Raw genomic sequence first — 21,284 nt, 5'->3', positions numbered from 1 at the left:
ATAATCTTTGTCAAATGCTATTTAACAAAAACATAATTTTTTCAGAATAAATATAGATTTAACAGTTTTCATTATTATTTAATACCTGAGTAGTGAACATCCTATCCTAAATAGATTCAATTATATTCAAGGCCCGTTTGAACGTTCCTGTGTGCTCATAAAATACCCTGAGGATTTATTGCAGATATATAATTGTAAGTTCTTTTTAGACACAGTAGAATTGGGGATCGAAATCGCAGTAATTCTAGCAAATGTTCTTGTTTTTATCCTATTTTCCTTTCTCTCTTGTAATAGCTGATTGTAGATGATTTAATGAAACGTCATGAGAATTATTCTTTCTCTCTTCCAAAAATATTCTTTAAATGGTTAGGGTTACCATTTTGATTTTCGGTTTCTTTTTTTTTAAATACCCATTCCACACTGGACTTTCAAATTTATCTATTACTGTGTTGACTATATAAACTCTTTAATTACTCTTATGACCAAGATTCAAATAAGTTAAAGTAATTTTTAAGTTATTCTGTGGAACATAAGTCTCGAAAACAGTTATATAGTGAAAAGTTTCAATAGTTTTTTTAAAATATATGATTGTTTTTAACTGACGAGTTTCTTAGCGAGGAAAAAGTTTAGAGTGAGTAAAGAGTATTTAGGCGAGTAACGAGTATAGATCGTAATTCCTCAGGTGTTTTCTTAGAAATTCAAAAATACTCATGCTGCAAAATTCAGCTTGTGGTAATAGTTAAGGTGCTCTTAGCGAGTTTGAATTACATCAATAACCGTCATTTTATGAATTCAACTATTATACAATGTGATGATCTGTTTTTTGTTTTCAACAAGATATAATTTATCACTTAACAATATATACTATTTCAATAAAATTAATACAATAAATAGATGTGTGTCTGAGCTCTCTTAATCATTAATGTAGCCGACTTTAGTGGCAATATTGGCCTCCAAGCTGCGGCGGAAGGTCAGGCACCCACTGCAGATGTAGTCTTCTGTCAAGAGGTCCCAGTATCTTTGAGGGCCTCGTTGTTTGGATGGCGGAAACTGGAGGTCTTTCCCTCGACATGCACTCATAAGTAGAAATCTAGAGGGTTAACATCAGGACTGTAGGGGGCCAAAAGTGTCAAAAAAAGAGTTCAAAAGAACTTAAAAGACTCATTAAAAATAGATTTGTAATGGAGAAGATTAGTTTCTTTCATTGCTGGTATCAAAAGTGGCCCTACCACCCTCACAAGGCCCTTTCCACCCACTTTTTGATAGCTCTCTTGAAAAATCTAGTATTCATTAATTATTGAATTAATAAGTGGTCATATTTCAATGGACCGCCAAGGAGTGTATCAGTTTTGTCGAAGGACCTTTGGCCGAAAAATGATATCAAATTTATTGATGTATATGATTGTATATTTTAATTCAATTTCAAATGATATTATGATGTATAGGTATTGTTCATATGCTATATGGATATATCATATAGGTAAATTATTGAGTGTTCTTTTGCATTAAAATATTTTATATTCATTAATAAATATTACATAAGCACAACCCAGTAGTGGGTCACTGTAATATGATTGTGATAAAAAGGTTTCAGAAAAAATTGTTGCGTGATAAAATTGTCGTGTACATTATCATTGTGAGAAAAAAATTGTTGTGGGTAATATTATAAAGGACTCTAGCCTTTAGGTAATATCATCGTGAAACAACATGACTGTAAGCAATAATATCATAACAACTAAGAATAGAAAGGCTGAAAACTATTCCATTAATAAGAGTCCATCAGTTTCCTGGATGTATATAATGCAGAAATCACTTATCTCTATCACAATTATATCAATTCCACTTATAAGATGGACTTCGTGACATATGTTCTATAATTATATAAGCTGTACACTTCAAGCTCAAGCCTGATTGCTTTATTACCACTGAGTCACTTGTCATTGGAAAACAAGTGGAACATGATTATAGACTGGTAAATATAATGTGCTTCCCTTTTCTCGATATTTTTGTGTGAAACCCATATTCTATTCTGCAATTGGATATAAATAGTTATTCGGAGCTGTTAAGTGATAACGTATTTTTTTTTATTGTAACTTTATTTTTTTCCATATGAGCGTTTCATGTTGAGAAAAAATAATAACCACTTATTATTCATATATCTTCGCTATAATGATTATTTTTTATTATAAAAATATACCTAATATTAAGATAATTGTGTATATTCCTTATCTAAAGAAAATGGAATAATATGCAGTTGTTCAAACTTACAACAACAAGGCAACTAATAGTAATAGCCTAGCCAACACATATCTAAGGCTGATAATTTTGTTAAGGGTACAAAAGCGTGCGAGGAGGAGGGAAGAAATACTTATGGTGTCACTGTCCATTGACCAAATAATAAACATCTTCCTCTATCAAGAACATTATCATTCCCGCCTTTATTATTCAATATTAATATAACATTAGATACTGATAGTCGATAGAGAACTGAAAAGAACTGAATAAAATAACGTCTCCTTCTGTCTGGATTTCTGGAAATGGAGGCCCGGGAATTTGGAATTACTTACCGGACGAGAAACAGATGGTTTGTCAGATTTGTCGATATAAATGTGCCTTTAGTCCTCCGTCTAGAATTAAACGCCACTCATTATCCTCATCTCATATCAAGAGCATGGATATTCATCTAAAAGTTCAAGTTAATAATGAATACATCAAGTCAGATTTTAACTCTGATCTCACTAAGATGCTTATTGCATGTAATATGCCCATATCCATTGTTAATCATCCTACGTTTAAAAATTTATAGAGAAATACACAGTAAACCCATCCCTTCCCGAGGAACAATCATGAAATTAATGGAGGATGTTCGTAAATGATGTCATTTATAGAAATAACCCTATTATAAATTGTGAAGTTGATATAATTTTCAGAATGTGTAGAGTCATTCACACTAAATTATGATCAAAGTTATCAGTAAAAAGTATAAAATATTTTCCAATTTCGAAATGGAACTCTGAATTTTGTACAGTCTAACAGTATGTATTCATTTTTTTTTTAAATCTAACAATAAAATATGATTCTATTTTTGCTAAAATTATCAAGAATTATGATACACAACTCATTTAATGGCAAAAATAACTGCTTAAATGGTCACAACAACGGGGGTAGTAGCTTTGGATGGTTTGCAACTAGTTTTTCTGACACTAGTTTCTTCACTTAAAGACTTGGGTATGATAATTAGGTTATCCAATATTACTTTTTTATCACTTAAGGATTAGCTATGGTTAATAAGCTCCAAGAAATGGTGTTCATAAAACTCATAAAAGGCCAAAACAACTGCTTAAGTGGTCACAACAACGGGGGTAGTTACATTGGGTGTAGCATTATAATTAGCAATTGTGTGTATCCTTAATAGTATGTTGTTATACAAGCATAACTAACGTGAGGGGGGGAATCTTTTTTGATGCTCTTAATAAGGAGTAATATCGCCGGGCATTACTAAATAGTTAGTTTTTGCTCTAAATCTTTACGATGGATTTCATTCTAATATTTTTTTTTATTATTAAATTTATTGTCTAATTTTATAATTTTGACATTTACTTTACTATTAATAATTATTTAGATCTTAGAGTAGAGATATATCTATCCTGTGCACAATTGTATATAACAACTTCCACATGAAGAAAAAGGGGTGGTGATCTTTTTGATTAAACTCCACGTCTGGCTTGTATTTTCTAAAGTTAAGACATATTTAATTGAATTCCAATGTCAGAACAAGAAAATCTTATTTGGATCAATGTATTATTTCAATATTCTGTATTTATAATTCATTGTTATTATTAATTGTTATGATTCTAATTGTTTAATTTTGTATATTTAACATAAATGTATGATGGTTTATTTTTTAGTATGTAGGTTATATTCAATTTAAGCCTTCTTTTTTAAACTTGGAACTTCAAATATATTTAGAAATACTCTACTTTGTCGTTTCATTAGTTATTATTCTGAGAATATGGTTCATAATGAATTACAATTTCACGGAGTCTGACGTTTTGTAATCTACTCTAACGGATAAAAAACGTCTACATCAATTATACGTAGTATATCTTCATTAAACATTTTGATATACATACTTTCGTTATACCCTCAAAAATCATAATAAAGCAGGCAGCTGATAATCACATCAGTATTTTAAACAATGATACCATAAGTCTTTCCCCCTTCTCCTTGCACGAGTTTTTCTATACAAGATTATCAACTTCGTGGACAACATAATATTAACTTAAGAATATTGTTAAATAAAGGTTGGATAGAACGTTACCAGAAATTAACGGTACATTTACATTGACTTATAGTTTTAAATATAACGAATAGATTCATTATTTTGATAACCATGAGACAACTTAATCGTAACGTAGACCGATCATACTTAGGTCATTAAGATGTTGTTTCATGGTTATGAAAATAACGAAACAGCTTAGTTAACTTTGTATCATGATTATTTAAGTATCGGACCCAAATCTATGATTATCTGCTTGGGTGAAAGATAGAGGAAAAATGATTAAATGACTTTTTTCTACACTACTCCAGCCAAAAAAATATCAATTTTTAATCATTCCCTTGATTGAAATTGTTATATATCTTACGTCATAGTGTTATGCATCTTACGTCATCATTCCTTGTAACAGCATGTAATTGCTTTTCCTACACAGTTACACATTGTACTGTGATTTTTTTAATAAACACTTATTCCTTTCCTATAACGAGTTTGAGTTCCTAATCCTTGTATTAGATCCTATAAATATTCTTGGTATAAACACCATATCTAGCGACGAATATAAAGAAACTACTCCCGTTCCTTACCCTAGCCGAACTCAAGACACTCAAGAATTTTCTTTTATTAAAGAAAATATACAAACAAATACACGAACATATATATTTAGTACACAAAAACTATACGTGTGATAACGCCGTTACTATTTATTTGCCACTTTGAAGCTATTCTTTAGTTGTATCAATTATCATTCAAAACTAATAAAATACTAGAGATAATATCTCAAAATGAATGTAAAATGAAGCACACTTTTTTTCAAAAAGAGTTTAGCTAGGGTTGTTCGACTTGCTTTTTTTGTAAGCCCCCTATTTCCTTAGACCTTCAGTATTTGGTTCGTTGTTGTTTGAGTGGTTAGTGTCGATGTTATTCAGAATATATATTTTTTCTACAACTACGATAATGAGCTAAAATAATATTTTAAGTTAATTTTTTGATGAATTTTTTAGCAATGAGTCAGGAGCGGTTAGCCAGACAGCCCTACATCAAGAAGTGGAAGAAGGTTTGTCAAGGGATGGAATCCGTGCGAAATGGATTGAGAGAAGAAATTCTACAAGAAAATAGTGTGCCCAACGTTGTTAGTTGTTTATCGTATTATATTCATGAACGTAAATAGATGTTAACCTATTTTTTTTATACCTACAAGGGTATTTTAAGAAAATAAAATGTAATTCCCCCTTTATATAGTGCCAGGCCGAGTTTGCAAGTAGAAAATCTTACATTTTGAGTTAGATTCCTTGTAATCTTGGAGTTAGAGTCAAATACAAGTACGAGCTAGCTTTTTCCACATATATGTGACGTCATTAAAATGGGCTTGCTGATTTTTGTCAAATTATAAAAGTCGTGAGCGACACACCTTTATTATACAGCACCTTGTTTTAAATACAAGTAATAATATATGAATATACAAATATTAAATTATAATGAGTAAGACAGCATTAAGTAAGAAGCCTGATATTTTAACTTATATATTGTTTTTAGTTTTATTTTAATATATAATTATGGGGAAGATATATATTTCACCAGGAGGTTATAGTAATTACAGATCAACTAGATCCAAAAGTATCGAAACTGGCAACGGAATCATAATAAAACCACATTTTTATAGGTTTCCTAAGGATGAGTCACTAAAAAACTTTGGATTCAAGCCGTACCTAGCCAAAATTCGGAACATTCAGAATATTCAGCCCTTTGTAAATTTCATTTTATTTCCTCTGATTATAAACTTGAATCTCAGGATAATAAAAAATTTCGTGGTAAGTATCCTAACATAGTCCAACAAATATTTAAAAAAGATGCAATTCCATCCCAATTTCGATATCTTCCTCTTTCTCTAAATCAATTCCAACACTTAGATCCCAAGCTTATCTTTCTGCATTTTGGGTCATTTTTTGAACAACGAATGGAAAAAAATGGAAAAACGGCATTCATTTTCTTATTGTCCACAATAGAAAGGTTTTGGACTATTTTTTCCCAAGATAACTACAAGTTTTTTTTCTTGATTATGGGTATAAGTAAGTCATCTCAGGATAGCTTTCAAAATCACTAATATGTTGTAATGGATCAAATAAAAGGTACAATGGACATTAATACATTTGTTTATCTAGTATCTTGTAAAGTTTTTATCTAATTTGTCAATTCATAGTACATAAATTTTAACCCTACATATTCATCTTCAATCTTTATTACTGCACAATATGAAAGTACTTTCTCTTAATTTTTAACCTCTCCTTTTTTTCAATAGTTATCATTAATTTTCTGGAGAGCGTGGGAAGATATTCATCTACTCGAATTTCATTTTATACAATTCAATTCCAGGTATTTAAAAATATAATCTTTTGCACAATACTGTAATGTCTGAAAATTTTATTCTATTCTCATGATGTTTCAGAAAGTTGTCATATTGTATTAGATCACAGGTTTTGATGTAGGAAATTCGAGTATATGAACATCTTCCCATGCTTTCGAGACAACAAACAAGAATTATTGAAAAATAAATAAATAAGGAAGTTAAAAATTATGACAAAATACTTTCATATTTTTCAGTAATAAAGATTAAATGTGCTAATGTCGGGTTGAGAATGATGTACGTCTTATGAACAGATAAAATTGAAACTTTACAAGATACTATATAAATTAATGTTCTTTAAGTCAATTATAATTGTAATTTGATTTATTACGCCTCATTCGTAATTTGAAGGCTATCTGGAGATGGCTCATTTTCCGGCAAAGGGTACAATTAAACGAAGTAATGGATTGAAAGAAAAAAAATTAACACTGGGTGAAATATTAAGAATTTATCTACATTCAATATAAATGCCAAGAATTGGATTTCCTCAATTTAGTAATGAACATTCATTATTTCTATACAGACCCCAAAACACTTCTATACTTCCGTGCGTGCCACCTGAAAGTTTTTTTCTCTCCATAAATAGTCATTTTGTAACATACCTACTTTATTTGCTCTATTTTTGGGCAAAGTATTATACATAATATACACTTACATATAGATTTTCATCGTGAACTCCAATCCAAGGTAATTAATTTACTGAAGCTTCAAAACACTATGAAATCAACCCGTCATATATTTGAAAAGTCGCCCACCAATAATTAATTAATTAACTGAGAGAGAGACATATGTTTTTAAGGCCTGCTATGATATATAGCTTGATGAATGGGCCTAGCAAGCCGTTGAGGATTTGTTATTGCAATATTAAATTCAAATTATTCATCATAAATATAATTCGTAGCCTTAGAGTACATAATTTTAGTCGTTTTTGTAGCTTTGTCTTCGAGTTAGTTAGATTTAGTTACTCATTTGTGGGCCTCAGGCAATGCAATTTGAATAATAAGAAAAAGGGGGATTGGACGACGTTTGTCGCTTCTCCTTACTCTTGCTTCTTTTATTTAAATTTCATTTATATTGTATTGTGATCAACCATGCAATCGAACAGGGCCAGTCCTAATCAATTTGGCGCTCTATGTAAATTATTGGCTAATAATATGTATACTCAATATTACACAAACCGAATATATTAATTGCTTTAGACATTTATTATATTCTGAGAAAATTTAGATACCTCTAATAATATAATAAATAATTAAAAATAGCCAAGGCAAGATATAAAATTGAACTATGAACAAAAAAAAATAACTGTATACAAGTATAACAAAATAATATTACAACTACACGAATATATGTATAGTGTATTCCGTGGATATGCACTTATTATTTTCATAATAAGAAACAGGCTTGTAAGTGTTCCGTTCAGTTTTTCGTTCAGGGTTCATCGTTGAGCCATTATTCATTATTTTCGTTCCGTTCCGCATTCTAATTATAAGGTAGCACCAGGTTTGTACAGTATATATATATACACTAGGGCACTCGTTAAATGGAGCTCTACAGGTTTGTTTTTTTCTACATAAAAAAGTCGGATACTCCAAATGAGATTGCTAAATAAAATTGAATGTAGAAAAACGAGAACGCTTTTATGTATGTCTGGTGCGCTAAAGGTTTTTTTGTTTCTAAAATGTGTATGTGAATCATTAAAAAAATTAAACAAGGTCAAGTTCAAAACACTAATAGCTGACTTAAAATTACACTATTTTTTTTTTTTACAGAAGTAGAATATCCATGTCTGCTGTGATTCAATCATGTCGATCTTTTCTTAATCACATATGTAAATATAGATTAATTACGTCATAATTAATTTTTTTAAATCTATTATATATAACTTATGACCAACATATTTTGCATATTTGTAGCATGTCAACCGAAAGGAGAGCAAGAATAATTTTTATCAAAATTGAACATAAAATATATATTCCAACAAATTATATTTAATTTCAATAAACAAATGATTCTGATTGATCCTTTGGAGGCACCGCTAATTTTACTTAAAATAGCCAAAATTAAGATAGGTAAAACAGAGTTTTTAAACTACAGTTAACACTGTTTATCCAAGAAATTTGAATTAAATGCATTTAATTGACCGTAATAACTCTTTGAAATATTTACTGTAATTTTATAAATATAAATGATTGAACCTTTGTATTCGTGTATTTTCATAAAAATAAATAGTGTTTTTTAACTAAATCTTGGCATGTAGGCGACATTGAAAAAATACTTTGCAGCCAAGATTAATATAAATACTATTACTTTGATTGCAACAAGTGACGTTAAACATATAATTGTATAATTTAACTCAAATTTCCGCTCAATATGAAGTACTTTAAATCCATACGAAAAACTACATCAAAAAATAAAAAACAAAGAGCGTGAGAATGTGTTTCATTGAGTACAAGATAAATTAAATTATTACTGCGTAAAAGTCAGGTAAAATAATAGTTATTTACTTTTTAGAGTGATTAATTCACATTTACATGAATATTAATATCAGGGGCGTCTGCAGGGTTGGAGACTTGGCCCAACTATAGTATTGGAAAAATTGAACCAGGCCTGGTAGTCGGGCTGGGTTCGGGGTCACATTTTTTTTCTTTGCATCTGTTATGGCGCCCCTGAATGAACAGCACACTTAGCATTAGCCTATATTGTCATTGCCATGGATAAATCTTTCCAGTAAATAAGGTAACTCAGAAAAAAATATGTCAGTTCAGCTACTTATTAAAAGGAGGGAGGAGTTTGAAAATAATTGCAGGCCCGCAATAATAAGCGATTCAATTTTTTCCATGGAACAATATTGCAAAATCTATATACACGTACGTAACCTAACTTAAAACATTAAAAGCTTAACTGATAAAAAATCAATCAATATCTACCTTATTAATGGCATTTTTTTTAAATTGAAAGATGAGGTCTATTTCATTTATGATATAAAGCACTTGAAGAGAAAATAAAGAATATATCAGCTTCGAAGAAAGATCCTTTATTTTGCTCGAATTTTAGGTGGTTATATATATTTTTTATTAATTATAATCAAAATAAAGTAATGAATAATCCATTTTTCAAATGCTTAAATGTTTGTATCAATTTATATTGACTTTTCTTTCCATCGATATAGGTCTTTCATGTCAAAATATGGCACTGAATCAAATACCCTTAAAACCTGACATTTTTTTAAAAGACTTAAAAGGCTAAACCTGTTGAGTTGGACAATTTTAATGATCATTTTCGTGTTTTACGGCTTAAACAACATTTATTAATACAAGTTTCAGCCTTTGTGTGTTAAAATGCTGTTGCATGGTGATAATTAATTGATAACCGAATAAACTGAATAATATTTACTTAATTTCTATCTATTGAATGTAACTAAAAAAACAGCTTGCACTTTTTAAGGGTTGCGTGAGTCATTCAAGTCCTAAAGTAAATTATGTATTTAGAATTTATGAAGTCGAAGTCAGAGCCTTTTTTGGTGGAGTCGTAAAATTTGTAATGCCCCCGCCTCTGGATACGAAAAAAAATTTATTATTTATGTAAATAAAATTTATTTAAAATCTAAGGATTAAATTGATTGTTCGTTAAGTTATTTTTTTTTGTAAATTGTTATAAAATTTATAGCTATGAAGTACTACAGTGTCTCTACAATCAGATAGGCTATAAAATGTATTATGATCAAATTGTGTATTGAAGTCGGAGTTGGTGACATTCAACAGACTGGATTTGGAGTAGAACATTTAATTTTTCCCATTTCTACTTCTCTTTACAAAATTTTAAAACAAGGTGTAAAGTTTTTGCACATTTTGAACTTAAATTTTTCATAACGTTTTAAAAAATATGTGATAATTTATAAAAAAATATCTACATAAACAACCAATTATAAGAGAAAATTTGTGAGATTAATTTTTTATATGATTAGTACATCATAACTTTGAGAAAGAAGTACACATGACGAAGGAACATTTTTTAATTACATTCACATTCATTATCATAAATATTTACAATTTAAAAAAATAATTATTTTCAACATTAATCCTCATATAGAATATATTTTACATTTATAATTCTTGTTACGTGTTTGATCAGTGTTTTTTTCTTCAATTACATTGAAATTATATTTTTTACTTCTCAAGGCATATATATAACAATTTTTTTCTTGTTCCAAACCTAACTTGGATTAGAATATTTAAGTTTCAGCTATAAAAGTTTTTATGTAACGTATTCATTGGTCATGTCAGAGATTTCAGGGACCCAAATAACAAGTTTTGTAAAAAAAAATAAAACCACCTTTAATATTAATATTAAGGAAAATAAGGAACTTGTGTTATATAATAAGCATTTCTATGACATTTGGCCAAAAAAGATTTTTCTAAAGGACAACTTGCCGAATGAAATTTCGTCGAAGGGCAATTTGCCAAATATACATTTCAACGAAGAACAATTTGCCAAAGGACCATTTGGAACATTCAGCCGCAAATTATTATATTAAATTTATTGATATATACGATTGGATATTGAAAATGATAATATGACAATTATATGGTATATATATCATACAGATAAATGAATGAGTGTTCTTTTGCCTACAAATATTTTTATATTCATTCATGATCATTTTATAAATACAAGGCAATAGTGTGTGATTCTAACGTAGTTCAAATCTAACACCAACGCGTTTCTAAGCACTGAGGACCCCTTGTAATATGTTGTAATAGACAACGGCCCACAGGTTGTGCAGGTGTGAACTGCTGAGACCCGAAGCAAGTAAAATTTGTCTGCCTCCGCTTCCAAGAGCATTGAAAACCCCTCATAATATCCCAAAATACTCCCCGGTCTTCAGGTTGTACATGTGATGTGCTGGGACAAAAATAAGGTTTAAACTCTATTAACTATGCGTTTTTAAGCACCAAGATCATCTTCCATATGGTAAAATATACCCCCGAGCTGTGGCTTGTCCTCTATCCATCCCTTAAAATCGTATATGTATAATACTTTTTTAGTCAAATAAATTATAACTAATAAAATTGCCGTAGCTCATGGACAACGTGCTCGCGAGAAGTTATTTTCTTTAATTTAATTTGTGTACGTTCGCGCCCAGGTGATTCCTAGAGAAATAAATATACGTTATGTATATAGCTTTCACCAAAAGATTGCTAGGTTAGATTGAGTAAATGTAATACCATAATTTTTACTTATACTTAATCAGTGCAACTCCATTTTTTCAAAGTATATAAGTGTCTATGTAACACCATTTATCAAATAAATATTACACAAAAGAGCACAAAGTACTTGCGTAGAATTAGATGATCCACAACCCGTAGGCAGGGGATGTCTCATAGCATATTAAAACGGTCCTTGGGGCCTAGAAACAAGTCGGCGGTAAAAATTGAAACTACCTTTGGGGTCCAGCAATTCACTTGTAAAACCTGAGGTCCGGGGTGTATTTTGGATATAAGAAGGATTTTTAGATGTCCTCGGAAGCAGCGTCCCAAGGATTTAGCCTCCTTTGAGCCAGGAGCTCATCTATAATAACTGTTTATATTAATCTTGCTTTTCTGCAAAGAAACACTTAATAATTTAGCTATATGACAAATAACATCCTGGAGACTAGATAGGAGGTTGAGTTATAAAAAATGACCAGCGTATCCAACAACAACTATATGAAAAATGACATTTGTATTTTATTCAAAATCAAAATCAAAAAAAAAAAAACGGTGGAGATTGCAATTTGGGTTTTTTCAGTTGTAAAAAAAAATGGATTTCTTTTGTAATATTGGACACAAAAGTTTTGTTTATCTGAAAACTCTGTCATTTTCTGAATAATTTTTTCAAATAATTTCCCTATCTAGTCTCCTTAAAACAGTTTTTGTGTTTTAGGGAGCAGAATAAGCCTCCCTCATATTACCTCGACTCTAAATTGGCAACCCCGTCTTAGCCTGACCATGTTCAAAAGAGGCAACCTATGCAAAATTTTACCCTCTCAGGCTCAACGAATTGTGGCACTCATAAAGGACATACGCACAGACAGACACAAACTCCATTTTATCTATATAATAATGATAAATACCTATTTATCATAATATAATTTAAAATTGAATTAGAATATGGAATTGTATATATATATTATATTTATATAAAATCGCTCATGGACAACTCGCTCAGGAACAAATTTTTTTCTTCAACTCAATGTGGGCAGTTTTGTGCCAAAGTAATTCATAGAGAAGGAAATATAATTTATGCAAATGAACTTCACACTAGATTCCTAAGTTAGCTGGTGTAATTGTAATAATATAATTTTTTCTTATACTTAATTAATGCAACCCCATCTAAACAATTAAAGGAACATTAAAATAAATAAATATTTATTTGTATAAAATTCTTTGGACAAATGTTCCAATTAGTCCTTTCGTCCAAATTTCTGAAATTATCCTTCGGCAAAATGTACATTCGAAACATTTTTCCTTGGGGTAAATGTCCGTTTGGAAAATTGACCTTTGTCAAAATATAATTCGGCAAATTATCCTTTGGAAGAAATGTTTTTGATCAATGTGACGCTCACGAAAATAACCTTTATCATAAAGAATACTTACAATATTAAATCTCGTAGATCTTCTACGAGAAAGATTTTGATTCAAATCACTTAAAATCCGATTAGTCAATTCTTCACAAACAATGCAAGTATTATTAAATAATTGCTGACAGCTTAACAAGAACTAATTTTACTTCATATCCATCAACGTTCGAAACACTAATTACGAGGAAAGAAGCAGAAACATCAACAGCTGTCTACAAAATATAGTGTAAACTTATGTGTTAGTAAAATACCACAGTGGGTGGCACCCCTAGTGAGTGCCATAAAGTATTCTTTTTGCCAGCTTAATTTGGATAAGAAATTAATCCAGTGGACATTGTTTCGCTAGGGGGGAATGTTTGAACCATATTTATTTCTACAAAGATCATAAATTATTAAAAAAGCATCGTCGCTAAAACATTTAATTTGTAGCTGTAGACAGGCATTAAACCAGTGGTTCTTAAACATTTTTTTGATTTATTTGAATTTTAATAACTAAATTGAAAATACTTTTTTGTTTGAAAAACAAATCAACTTTTGTTTTATAAAAAATATATATTTTTTCTTCTTTTTCATTTAAGAACTACTTTTTAAATAAGTCGCACATTTTGCAAATATTGCATACTTTGGAGAAAAGAAACCGAAGTTAAATATTGTCTAACAAACATCTAATTGAATATTTTATGTAAATCAATTGGTGATAAATGCGAGATATATTATGTAATAATTAAATTTCAGATTTTCCAGGAATATAAACAATTTTCGTGGATTTTCCATAGGTTTAAAATTTATAAAAAACACAGGATCTCGAGAGAAACCCCTAAGTGGATATCTAATTTTCCCTCAATTTATATCAGTTCGACTCAAGTTAACATAACACAAGAAATTTAGGGATATACAACTCGATATCTCTGAAATGCTGAAGTTTGAAGATTTAAGTGTTACTGTTTTTAATAATTTATGTATTGGGCAACCTATTATTATTAACTCATTGTAGCACATAAAGTATTGAATTCAATGGCAGGATCCTGGATGAATTAGGAAACAAACTTACTTACCATTAATTATTTACTAATTAAAACCCAAAGAACATGTTTTAGTCTATGTGTCTCCCATGCAGAATTGATGGTGAGCTCCAGGCAGTGGCAGAAGCTGCTGCAGACCCTCTGGATGTAATTGGTGCTCATGGAGGACCAGGCCTTCTTAACAGAGGTATTCAGGGCGTGGGTACTGTTGTGGTGTTTCCCACAGGCCTGGAACTCCACGATCGCCTAGATGGTATATTCTAGGGAGTTGAGGTCATTACTCTGCGGGGGCTAGAAGTTCTTTGCAGAAGTGCATGTTGGTCTGAAGCCACACTTGCGGTCTCATTGTGGTGTGGGTAGGTGTTCCATCTTGTTGGAATACCCAGGGAAAATTGCCAACGATATATTTGATCTAAAGAGATTACTTTGAGTCGAGAGTTTTTATGCACTCATCATCCTTTAGCCTGTATCCTACACCACACCAGGTTTATAGACTTCCCGTTGGATACAACCTGGCCTAACATCATCACTGAAGCAGCATTTTTGGTGGTGGAGACGTATCAATGATCCTCTACTACATCTCCAAATGGCTTTACTCGATCATTCTGCCTGTTGAGGACAGGTTCAACAGTCAAGTTCTTTTCATCAGAAAATATTCCAATGAGTCCACAGGTTCCCTTGATGTGGCTCAGGATCTCTTTTGCACAGCCCCCATACAAAAGCTTCCTTGGTAGGGATTTGCTCATTATCCTGGCCGTTTCAGCATTTGAGGAATTTGTGTTTTTATTTTATTTTGAAGGCCGTCTTCAGGCGCTTTACAGACACAGAGGGGTTCCTGCTGGCTCCTTGAGAGTGTCTGAGGTCCTCTCCAATCTTCCACCTTATATAAACATTGTCTTTCTCGAGGCTCCAGTCTGCCCCCAGATGACTTTCTGGACAATCTGCGAGGAGGAGCACTGCAATTGCAATCCTTTTCTCGTACTGTGTCGTCATGGTGACGACTACGACAATGTTTTTCCAAGCAATTGACAGCTAATTAGGTATTCCCCAAAAATTGTTCATCGGAACATTGTAAAAATATTATTTTTAACCTCTCAAATTTGCAAATTAGAGATGACTAAATAATAACAGTTGGCGTGGTATCATTCATATATTGGGTAAGGAAGTATTTACTTTGAAATTTGCAGATTCATGTGCAGATTCAAATGTCAAAATTTTGAAACTTTCTACAACGAATATATGTAAAACTGCACATGATTAGTGTTTGCATTAATGATAAGGTACATGACTAATACAGACCACAAATAACGACAAAACAAAAAACCTAACGAAGAAAAGTGATTCCTTGATTTTTTTAAAGCCTAAATTGTCAACATTTTTCTCTAGTAAGTAATAATTAATATTGTTATGTCACTAGTAGGTGTACCGGCATTGCCCTGAATTATTTGGCGTCGTCGAACTGACAAACTTTACCTAAAAGTTGTAAAAGATAACTATTTAAGAAATCCGTAGTGTCACTTATTGTTTTCATGATCATACTCATCATCTGTTATTCAATCCATAGATGTTCTTTTTTCTACTTTATTCTTTATTGATGTACATGGTTGAGCATGAGATATACAGGCTCAATACTACATGCAAAACGGCAGCTAAGTTTTATTACTATGGCTGTAGGGTCATTTTAAGTGAAATCATTCAAAAAAATAGAAAATGTTTAACGGCACCATCTTCGATTTGTTGAAAATTTGGCACATATTTTTAAATTAGTTAAAAAAAATTAAAAATCCAAAACTTTGCCCATAAGGTCACGAGGTCAATATTTTGAAGGTACAACTACAGAAATCATTGATAAAATCCATAATATGGCGATGGATGACAAAAGAGTGAAGGTGCATGAGATTGCAAGTGCTGTGCCCATTTCGAGTTAGAATCCTATTTCCATTAGTTTTGCGGCTACAACTGCTGACGTTGAAGCTGGTGGACTTTTCAAACCAACCCCGTAATTACTGCATGCTAAAAACCAAGCATATATATTGCAAAAACTGGAGTAAAATATTTAGTATATTTAGCACGAATACGCTATCTTAAAGATAGTCAATGAAAAATAGGTTATATATGTTAAAATTCTAAGCATTTACGATTTACTATAAACTATAATAATATAATATGCAAATTTCTATTGAAAAACCTCCATATATACAATATTTTTTGTTGTTTCTGTCCATTTGATGTAAATATAATCAAACCTGCACCCCCTTTTTGAGACTCTTGAATATAATTGACCACTTGAAAATACTGATTTGGGTAAATATAAAGCAATTTTTACAATATTTGACCCTGTGATTTATTTATTGTCATTGCCATTGATAACTTGTCATGTTCCTTCTTCAACCATAAATATAATGAAGATTGAAGATACATACTAAGATTAACTCGCTCATCTTCTTCTTAATAATTCCCTTTTTAATTCGTATTTAATAAATTATGTTCTTCCTTTTTCTATTACTCAGTAAGACATACATCACACACATAAATTATTTTAATTATATAGGATATTCATAAATTTGCTTTACCAACACTCATATTTTTATCTATAGTATTTAAGTGGGATCGAATACATCACTAAAAACTATTTATGTTTATGATATATTACCAATTAACATTTAAAAGTTTGAGTGTAATTGAAAATAAACATGCTTTAAATTTTTTAAGTAAAAATATTGACTTCTTAAAATTATGGATAAAAACTAATTTTCTTGACTTCAATAATAAAATTCAACAAAAAAAAAGATGAAATTATTATCTATTAAATAGTTTTCAAAGTAGATCGATATCTTCAAAAACATTAAACATACAGGGATTTAAAAATAAGATAGGTGACGTCGAGATCAGAATTTTATAAACTTCTATATCCTGAACCGGAAGACAAAAAGGCTGAAATTTTGGATTTTTTTTTTTTGTCAATAATTTCAAAATATATACTAAATTTGAAAAAAAAATCTAGGATAGTGGTATTTTTTAGGGATTGATTTGGCTTGGAATGGCCCTATGTATATCGTTATTTCTTCGATAAAAAAATAAATATATGAATAATATACATCAGGGAGCAAAATACAGTAGGGTTTTTTTTCAAACTTTTTCAAATATCAATTACAGCTAGTTTGAATTGAGTTGGAATGTAGGATGATGGAAAATTTTATTGCTCTTTGATGTCATCTTCAGGTAGCACATCTGGGTAATAGTTAATTAGGAGACACAAGTTATTTATTTCGTTAAAAACAATTAAAACATAGTATTTATCATTACTTTGAATAAAGTAACCAGGCCAAACATTATTGTAAAGCTACTATGTGGAGAAAAAAGAAAGAATATCATGACAAAATTTTGATATTTCCTTCCTGAAACATAAAAAAAGACATACGCAGATCATTAAAATATTCAAACATATTTCTATTTTTTGGTTCCAAAGAACAATTAAAAAAACAACTTATAAAAACACTATTTATAGGTTAAAATAATGTGTATTAAAATTAGTTTGAGCAAAATGACAAGAAATGTCTTCGTAGTATCTATATTCACTAATTAAAGAGTATTTGCATTGTTTCATTATTTATTCGAAATGTGCTGCCTAAAGATGACCTTGTAGAACAATACAATTTTGCATAGGTTATGCTCATACCGTTTAGCAACTTCTCTGCAGTAGCCGTAATCGAAATTTCAAAAAAGTTGCTAATAAAACCGCTTGTCTTTAAAGTGCAACCTGTAAACACGCTCGATGCTACATGTAAATCGCCTAATGGAGTTAATTTTTAATTCATACATACAGATAAACTTGGCTTTATTAATATAAATCAGGGTTTCCCAAAATTTCGCAGACAGGTGTCCACGGGTTTGACAATTTCTGCTAATGGGATGGGCGTGTTTAGTATAGGGATATTAGTTCCTTCATGAAATATTGAAAATGACTAATAAAAAGACGTAGATCCTTGCTTGCAATAATTATAAGTTTGTTCATTATCTTGGAAAAAGCAAGGTAACTATACTGAAAGCGTTTTATCAACTCGAAGGTAGATATTCTATTACGAGGGTCGTATGAAAAGTCCGAGCAAAATCCAAGAGATGGCAATACTGGTGCGTATCGAAGTTATGTTTAAGTAGTAGTATCTCTTGGAAGAACACACACCTACTTTTGGCTAGATCCGTCTATTTTTTTCTGTTTGGCCTACATTTGATGCGAGGAAGCAGTGTGACTTTCAAAAGATGGACAAAAAATAATTTTGTCTGTTGATTAAACATAACTTTATGAAAGCAAAACGTATCAAGAGACTAAAAAGAAGCTTTATTACCATTCTAAATTCTTCGATTAAAACAATTTATAAGCGGTTTCAAAATTTTCCGAATGACCATATGTGTACAAGTAACTCGGAATGTTCTGGACGTCTTGTTGAGGTTACTACTCCAGATAGCATTAATATAATCCATGATGTGTTGATGAATGTCAGTAGAGAGAAGGTGCGTGAGATTGCATGTGCTGTGAGCATCTTGATTTGAAAACCTATTTCCATTAATTTGGCTACCACAACTACTGAGATGTGAGCTGGTGCATTGTGATGGAAAAAGACTTATTTGTGACGCCAGTGGTCGGCGTTTTTCTAGTAGCTCGGTTTTCAAACGGTCCAATACTATAAACCTGTAGTAGTTTTAACCTTTTTCAGCGAGTTGATGAGGATTCTTTTTTTGCAAATCCAAAAGACAATCACTATAATCTTGGTGCATTGTGATGGTAAAAGACTTATTTGTGAGGCCAGTTGTGGGTGGTTTTCTTGCAGCAGCTCGGTTTTCAAACAGTCCAATAATATGAACCTGTAATAGATTTAACCTTTTCCAGATAGTCGATGAGGATTGTCCCTTGCAAATCCAAAAGACAGTCACTATAATCTTTCTGGCCGGCTCCTCGATTCCAAAGAATGCCACACAGAAACTAAAAAACAGATTTGTCTGAAAACCAAGCCTACCCCCAAAAAAAAAAAAAAAAAAAATATATATATATATAAGCCTGTAGACGCTCCTGAGTTTCATCAAAAATAACTTGCACAAGCAAATCGTATAAATTTAGAGGTACAGTTAATTTTTACACGCCAAATGTGCTTATTTTCCCTTCTCTAATAATAAGATTATCATAAAATACATTGTTTATCAATATTCATAAGCACTTCAGATTAAGCAGTTGTCTTCCCCGTATGGACGTAAAATTTTGAAAGTGAGATTAAAAGAACTGCAGCAATGTTTTAAAGACGTTGCCCTATGGACAGGTCTAATTGTTTCTCTTACCATTAATATCTCCAAATCCATCCCCATCAGAGTCATAAAAAGACGGCACAACAATATGATAAATAATGGCTCTTTCCCACCATTGATGATGCATTTGTATCTTTTGCACTTCAGTCATGTTGACATACACCATAACGAAAATAGAGCCGCCAAACATAAGAATTAGGGCTGTAGCACTTAAAAACGCTGAAAATTGAAATTTCATTGTTTTTACTATTATTTTCTTTAGTTCACAGATCAACAACACTTCTTTAAACTTCTTATTTGAATGTCACTAAAAGTTTTTTTTTTTTAATTTTTCCCCCTTTAATGAGATTAGGTCATTAATAGGTACAATATTTACATAGAAGAATTGATAATGGATTAGTTTTTATTGTTTTTTAACAAATAACTTTAAGGGCCTGCGATAGCTTCGCAAGTAGGACGTAGTTTGTTGTTTAGGCAGCTAGCCAGAAGTATCTGATGTCACTTTAAAAAAAATGGCATCGATCAACAAAGTATTTTTCGCAAATGATACAGAAAATATATATATATATATATTCCTGATTTTTCTATTGGAAGAAAAACAAACTATAGGTGATTCCTAGGGAAAGAAATATACTATATGTATATGGATTTCACCAAAAGATTCCTAGGTTAGATGAAGTAATTTTATTACTATCATGTTTATTTATACTTAATCAGTGCACCTCCATCTAACATGTTAAGGGAACATTAATATATATATAGATCCACGAACTACTATGAATACTGGAACGATTAGAAACACTGTACTCACCTCCGAAATGAATCAAATAAGTATCAAAGCTCAGTCTTAAAATTTATTTAGTGGTCCAAGTAATATAAATTCCAGGGAGGGAACGTCAAAATCAATTGTAGACATAGTTGTTTATTTATATCTATCTTTTGAAGTAAATCGCTCAATATTAGCGTTTTCAAAAAATATAAAACTTTTGACATGATTCAGAATGATTTTTTGCTGGAAATTCAATTTATTTTTTCTATAGTGCGGAAAATATGGCCTTTTCGCAGGTAAACTAAAACTTAAACTGAATTTGATTTTAACAATTCCCTTTATGCGGGGTTTCTTAGGGTTTAATTTGTATTTTAGATACATTTTTTGTTTCTAATTCTGTCAAAATAAACAATTTGAACGATATCCGTAATAATAATGTGAGGAAGGCCAATGTTTGCTCAAAATTTTAATTTGACAATTAAAATATGTTAAGCACTTAATATTTCGGCCTTATTTTACTATAATATATCAAAGGTAAATTTTGTTTTAATAATATGAAGAATACTCTGCAAGAAATCATGAGTCTTAGTCTCCGTTTTTTATGAGTATGCTCACATGTAGATACTCAATATTTAAATTGATAGAAAATGGAATATCTATAAACTCAATTTGGCTGATTCAATTGTGATTGATAAGAAAATCACTTAAGGACAGCGCCATCAAACTCTAAATAGTTGATTAATTTAGTGATAAAAATAAAGCCCACTCAATAAATATATGAAAATGGCTTTAGTGCTCTTCAAATTTGCAAATAGACTGATCTTTTTTTTGAACCGAGTCATAACTTTTCGAGTCAACACAACGCTTACACTCTATATCTTCATTTTCAGATC

The 21,284-nt window shown here is 30.8% G+C and overlaps 1 protein-coding gene and 1 long non-coding RNA gene across 2 annotated transcripts in view; one reads left to right on the top strand and one right to left on the bottom strand.

Annotated features, from left to right (window-relative positions):
- The window catches only part of LOC121125115 (maltase A1), a 69,634-nt gene extending 49,518 nt beyond the window's left edge, over positions 1-20,116 (bottom strand). The window contains exon 1 of the mRNA XM_040720229.2: positions 19,656-20,116. Coding sequence (XP_040576163.1) covers positions 19,656-19,860 — 205 coding nt within the window. The 5' untranslated portion in view covers positions 19,861-20,116. The remainder of the gene's footprint in view (positions 1-19,655) is intronic.
- Positions 2,307-3,979, top strand: LOC139906521 (uncharacterized). The gene is made up of 2 exons (XR_011782102.1): positions 2,307-3,228; positions 3,273-3,979. It is a non-coding gene; the product is annotated as an uncharacterized lncRNA (long non-coding RNA).
- Positions 20,117-21,284: the final 1,168 nt, after the last annotated feature.

Source organism: Lepeophtheirus salmonis, chromosome 10, assembly GCF_016086655.4.
Source record: "Lepeophtheirus salmonis chromosome 10, UVic_Lsal_1.4, whole genome shotgun sequence".
NCBI lineage: Eukaryota > Metazoa > Arthropoda > Copepoda > Siphonostomatoida > Caligidae > Lepeophtheirus > Lepeophtheirus salmonis.
The sequence above is the reverse complement of the archived record's forward strand: the minus strand, read 5'-3'. Positions and strand labels throughout refer to the sequence as shown.